The sequence below is a fragment of the Arachis duranensis genome, chromosome 10 (assembly GCF_000817695.3).
Source record: "Arachis duranensis cultivar V14167 chromosome 10, aradu.V14167.gnm2.J7QH, whole genome shotgun sequence".
Classification (NCBI taxonomy): Eukaryota; Viridiplantae; Streptophyta; class Magnoliopsida; order Fabales; family Fabaceae; genus Arachis; species Arachis duranensis.
Genome location: NC_029781.3, coordinates 101,047,848 through 101,054,107, shown reverse-complemented (window position 1 = coordinate 101,054,107; position 6,260 = coordinate 101,047,848). Strand labels below are relative to the sequence as shown.

Here is a 6,260-nt window from a genome sequence, read left to right as displayed (position 1 = left end):
AAAAACATAGTAAATTTATTTATTATAATATATATTAAATGAAAGTTGAAGAAGATCAAAAAGCAAAATATCTTCCTATATCTTTAGTCTTTACCCATCAACAAAGGAAAAATCTTCCCCTTACAATCTGTGTCTTAAAAGCACCTAAAAAGTTCATAAAACTCGCTCTTCTTATTCCTCAGGGAATCAAATATGAATTTCCATCACTTTCTTGATTACTCTAAAGAAGCAATAAGTGTCTCTCAAGCACCTCTCCTCGATCATTATTTAAAAAAAAAAAAAAAAAAAACGAAAAAAAAAAGAGAAAAAAAAAGGGAAACGAAAAAAAAATATTTTAGAAATAAGAGTTGTGATCCAAGGCAAATAAGAGTGTGCTTAAGAACCTTAATTAGAAAAATAAAATAGTGACGGATGTCAAATAAACAAAACTAAAACAATATTAATTGTTAGACAATCAAATCCAATAATATTGACTTGTGGAAAGTATTGTGGGCCTCAGCACCTACTCTCCACCAAGTGTGCCGACAAGACAAATTTAGTAAAGAGACTCACTTAGGTGGGCCCATAATGGGCTAGGCCCATCATTTAGTGATTACTTTGTCGTGTATGGCCAGCCCTTTTAGATTTGCTGCTCGATATTTATTATTTAAAGTGTGTTTTTAGTTATCAAATTTCATATTTAGAATGAGATAGTAGTAAAATTTAAAAATAATAAAATGGGTATCAGTATGAAATACAAAAACTTGAGTGTTAAAATATAATTTCTTTTTAGCATATGTCTCTATCATTTCATATTAACTTTGCAAATGAAAATTTGTAAGAGGTTCACATGCACAATCAATATGATAACTTGAAATTTCTCTGTTATGTTAAGCAACTAGGGATACAAATAAAACAATTAAGATGGTCACTAACTGATTTAGATTCCACATAACTAAAAACGTAAAGGTATTTAATCAGGTACATGTATGTCTCAAAAACTTTGGTCATGAAAGAGCAATCACATGTGACATGCCATAGAGAAGAGACGAAGAGTGTGTGTGGTTGGGAGAATGTCATTTTTTTATATTTGGTTTAAAGTTTGAAAAATTATTCTCAAACAAGTTTGATTTCAGGAAATCAAAATATCGTAATTTCAATTTTCACCTCTTCCTAAATATATTTGATTTCCATAAAAAAATAGAATTTGAATAACAAAATAATAGTTAGACCACAGACACCCTAAAAAGTTTTACATTCCTTTGAAATGTGTATACTTTTTTCCGGGGCATGGGACAACGTAGGTAAAAGAGGATTTTGAGTGACTAGGTAAGTAGCTACACGCCAATGAAGCCCTCTCATCAAAAAGAAATATAATTCGAGTTTTAGAATCATATTGACTTGTACCCTAACCCTAACCCTTTTGACAAAACACTATAGGTAGTGTTGTTGGATCAAGTTTATCAATGGGAATAGTACAAGGGTCATGCAGGATACTTTTTAACAAGAAGTTAAAATACCATATACAATCGTATTCTTTTATAAATTTAATTACAACATCCACTTTTTACTAATGTTATTCTATATTAAAAGAAATTCTCATAACATAATGCTTAATAATTATGTTTACCATTAATCAGTAATTACAAACGGGTATATTTGTCTCGTTGGAGAAGGTCAAATTATATTGCCTAAAAAAATATTAAAAATGTCAAATCATCCATTTTTGTCAATGTCACCAAATTTTTTTTTCAAAAAAGTAATAATTCAAACTTTTAATTACTCATTATCTATTTTTTTAACTTTATATAAATAAAAGTAAAAAATTCTAACAAAAAATATCAAAAGAGGTAGATTTACATATTTATCGGAAAAAACATAAGAATGAAGAGATGATAGCTTGATAAAATGACTTTGAAAAGAGAAAATCAGGGTTAAGATTAATGGTGGTAACGTATGAGATTGAATAATGAACAAATAAAATAAAATTGTGCCTTAATAAGTAATAGAAAGAAGAAATTTGACTTTTACACATTATCAAACTCCTATTCCCGCCAATAAACCTTAACTCATGTAGCATATATTTTTCTTTTGTACTAAGAGGTCTCGAGTTTCATCTAGTGCAAACTTAAAAAAAAATCGAACCTCATGTGTAGTGTGCGTGTGTAACCTATAATTGTGAGTTTTACAATTCATGGACCAAAAAAAAAACCATGGTCAACTAATCGCTCATCACTATTGACTATTGAGTATTGACTACCAATCCACTTACACTCAGTGGTGCCAAGAATTATGAAATCCCAACAAGGATAACCCGAAAGAGAGCCAAGTCCAAAAAAAAAAAACCCGACAGAGAGCAACATGTATTAATTTTTTTCTTGGGTCTGCAACATGTTTTTTGTTTTTGGTAAAAAGGTCTGCAACATGTTTTACAATGTAGGACGTATAGCTATCCATTTGTTTGGACCGGCTGTCTTCCAAGCTCCTCGACCAAATGTTGGGCCATAGATAAGGAACTATCATTAAACAAAAATTGATGACATGATCCACATACTATGAAAACCCTCTCCCCCCAAGTCCTAACCCAAAAGAAAAAACAAATAGTTCGAGGCTAAGCCCAACGCAATTCCTGGTGTTCTACTTCAAAGGTGGCTTGAACCTGCTTCCACCATGTCAGAAAAAAGAAAAAAACTCTGCTAAACACAAGATTAAATTCAAGTGATATATTTTTACTCTTAAACCATTTAACACTTGAATGACCAACAATAGATAATTGTATTACAAAAGGGTTTCAACTTTTGTGCAATTTATGTTATCATATAAGGGAAATCATACTAATTTGATAACCACAAAATTTCCAATAACCAACAACTATGTATAATTTTTTAGCAATTGTGCAAATTCACATATTGTTAATATAAATACAAGAACCGTCTCCAAAAGATCAGTTTGGAGATGTTGAGAATATTTAATTATTGAACATTCAATGGAACCGACTACAGAGCAAGCCTCAGGGCGCTAACAAATTAACCATGACTTGGAAATCCAATGTTATGGGAGATGAATGAACGTAAAAAGCAAAGACAATTACCAAAATGCTATTCCAACGTTATGCACTAAAGTTATTTTCACATTAATTATTACCTAAACTACGAGAATCATTTACATTATACCGTTGGGATTCGATCAATTGTCTCCTCTGAACTATACAACAAGATAGGAATGTGCTAAAACGCTACCAATAGACAAAGGCTTTACCCAATAATGAAGCACATTTCAAGAATCCAATTCAGAGAAAAGGTCATGCATATGAATAGCAAAATATTACAGAAACATAATCCAATGTGCCAGATATAAAGAAGAAACAACTCCAATATAGAACAAACAGATAAGTGCCGCATCATTACTACAAAACATGTACCCAAACTCCCACTACCACTTAACCTCTATATCCCAAGACCAGAGCAAGAAAATAAGCCTTTTCATCACCAGCTTCCCTCAAAAGATACTACTAATTACAATCTTCAATGTAGGAGAACACACTTATGCACCATATAGCATAATGCAATAAGTAGGGAGATATCAGCTTAGTATTTCATATAAACCCTTCACATCTGATTATCAAGATCCTCTTCCTCATCTTCATACTCCCCTTCTTCATCGGCAGTTGCATCCTGATACTGCTGGTATTCAGAGACAAGATCATTCATGTTGCTCTCTGCTTCTGTGAATTCCATTTCATCCATGCCTTCACCAGTGTACCAGTGCAAGAAAGCTTTCCTCCTAAACATGGCAGTGAATTGTTCACTCACCCTCCTGAACATCTCCTGAATGGAGGTTGAGTTACCAATGAAAGTTGAAGCCATAGAAAGTCCCCTCGGTGCAATGTCACAGACACTTGACTTCACATTGTTCGGGATCCATTCAACAAAGTAGGAAGAATTCTTATTCTGAACATTAATCATTTGTTCGTCCACTTCTTTAGTGCTCATCTTACCCCTGAACATTGCAGAAGCAGTCAGGTAACGACCATGCCTTGGATCAGCGGCACACATCATGTTTTTGGCATCCCACATTTGCTGAGTGAGTTCCGGGACTGTCAATGCACGGTACTGCTGGGAGCCACGGGAGGTGAGGGGTGCAAAGCCAACCATGAAGAAGTGCAGTCGGGGGAATGGAATGAGATTTACAGCCAATTTTCGGAGGTCAGAGTTGAGTTGACCGGGGAATCGAAGGCAGCAAGTGACTCCACTCATGGTTGCTGAGATCAGGTGGTTCAAGTCACCAACTGCAACAAACAATTATACATTTTTAGTAATCACCACTAAGTACCAATGCTGACAAAAGGACAAAGTCAATAAACAATAGAGCAAATAAAATTCATTAATTATGTAGCAACACATGTTAAAATTTTACAACTCAAGCTATCTTACTTAGATCAATCATAAAATAAACCATCAAGGGGTACTGGATTAAAACCAACGTAATAATTTTCATTATTCATGTAACAACGGTTATTATTCATCTAAAATCTGACACACACATACAAAACAAATTACCACTTATGAAAGGCTTAGCACTCGGTACTTACAACTAGGAGTGGTCAACTTAAGGGTCCTGAAGCAAATATCATAGAGGGCTTCATTATCCAGAACCATACATTCATCAGCGTTCTCAACCAACTGATGAACAGAGAGAGTGGCGTTGTAAGGCTCCACCACAGTATCTGACACTTTGGGCGAAGGGAACACCGAGAAGGTCAACATCATTCTATCAGGGTACTCCTCCCTGATCTTAGAGATCAACAGGGTTCCCATACCAGACCCTGTTCCACCACCGAGCGAGTGGCACACCTGAAACCCTGCAAAAACAAGGAACGATACAACACGTCAACCCTAAGACAATCTACACAATCCAACAAAAACCAAAGATCCGACTCAAGGTTGCCTTTACCTTGAAGGCAATCACAATTCTCAGCCTCCTTCCTAACAACATCAAGAACAGAGTCAATGAGCTCAGCGCCCTCAGTGTAGTGTCCCTTCGCCCAGTTGTTTCCGGCGCCAGACTGTCCGAAAACAAAGTTATCAGGGCGAAAAATCTGACCATAAGGACCGGTCCGGACACTGTCCATGGTGCCGGGCTCAAGGTCCATGAGGACGGCGCGGGGAACGAACCTTCCACAAGAGGCCTCGTTGTAGTACACATTGACGCGCTCCAGCTGCAGATCGGTGTTTCCAACGTACCTACCAGTTGGATCTATGCCGTGCTCCTCGCACACGACCTCCCAGAACTTGGAACCAATCTGGTTCCCGCATTGCCCTCCCTGAACGTGAAGGATCTCTCTCATTCTTCTTCTTCTTCCCTGCGCAAAGATCAGAAACCACGGAATTCAACTTCACCAACAACGAACTGCTTTTGAAATTGAATCAACTTGTTTTCAGTTCAAAACAGTCAACAATCGACTACTCCAAACGCAATTACGTTTAATCTATAATCTATAATAAGGATATAGAATAAGCACGCGGGAAACTGTTGAACTAAATCAAATTGAGCAAACAAAGAATAATCTCACAAAATTGAGAATATATTTTCTTCATTTTCTCGACAAAGAACTGAATTAGAAAACATGAAAATGTAACTGCATCAAATTGAAGTGAATCTACAACAAATGTTACTAATCAGATGTTATATACAGAAGAATTTCACAACACAGAGCAGTAAATTTCATTTCCTCAGCAAAATGAAATTGTGATACCTGTAATGGAGACGGAGTAGAGAGAAAGTGACGAGAGAGAAGCGCTTCGGAGGTTTATAAGGAGTGAGATGGTTCGAACGAAGGAGTGACCTATCGGTGTTTATATATTTGCTGAGTGTGTGAAGGAGAGAGGGAATGACGACGATGATGATGGTGGTGTGTTCCCTCGCTTTGTGCTGAGAAGCGGCGTGAGCCGTTCGATGAAGGCTTTCAACGATGGAGATTGGAGATCTTTGTAATTTAAATTTTCTATTTGAATTCTTTTTCACTCTGTTGTTTTTCCGACAAAAATGCCCTTTGCGTTGAATGACGGATTGGTCCTTTCTAATATTTTGAAACTGCAGGGGAGAAAAAAGAATGTTTGAAGTTTTTTGTGTGCAGCGTCAGCAAATCACTGACATAACTTGACAGATAGAAAGTACTAAAAAATGGTAAATGGTATCATAATATTTTTATTTATATTTATAAAAATTATTTATAAAAAAATATATAATTTATATATATAATTTATTTTATATTTTTTAAA

At 35.5% G+C, this 6,260-nt stretch overlaps 1 protein-coding gene across 1 annotated transcript; it reads right to left on the bottom strand.

Annotated features, from left to right (window-relative positions):
- Positions 1-3,267: 3,267 nt before the first annotated feature.
- Positions 3,268-5,867, bottom strand: LOC107471466 (tubulin beta-5 chain). The gene is made up of 4 exons (XM_016090936.3): positions 5,735-5,867; positions 4,933-5,341; positions 4,571-4,840; positions 3,268-4,267 (listed from the first exon to the last, which is right to left on the bottom strand). The coding sequence occupies exons 2-4, from the start codon at positions 5,324-5,326 to the stop codon at positions 3,588-3,590; spliced, it is 1,344 nt and encodes a 447-aa protein (XP_015946422.1). The 5' UTR covers positions 5,327-5,341; positions 5,735-5,867; the 3' UTR covers positions 3,268-3,587.
- Positions 5,868-6,260: the final 393 nt, after the last annotated feature.

Coding starts and splice junctions, on each gene's coding strand:
- LOC107471466 (XM_016090936.3), bottom strand. CDS start 5,326: ATGAGAGAGATCCTTCACGTTCAGGGAGGGCAATGCGGGAACCAGATT. Junction 4,841..4,932: donor GAATTGTGATTGCCTTCAAG/GTAAAGGCAACC, acceptor TTGTTTTTGCAG/GGTTTCAGGTGTGCCACTCG. Junction 4,268..4,570: donor TAAGTTGACCACTCCTAGTT/GTAAGTACCGAG, acceptor TGTTTGTTGCAG/TTGGTGACTTGAACCACCTG.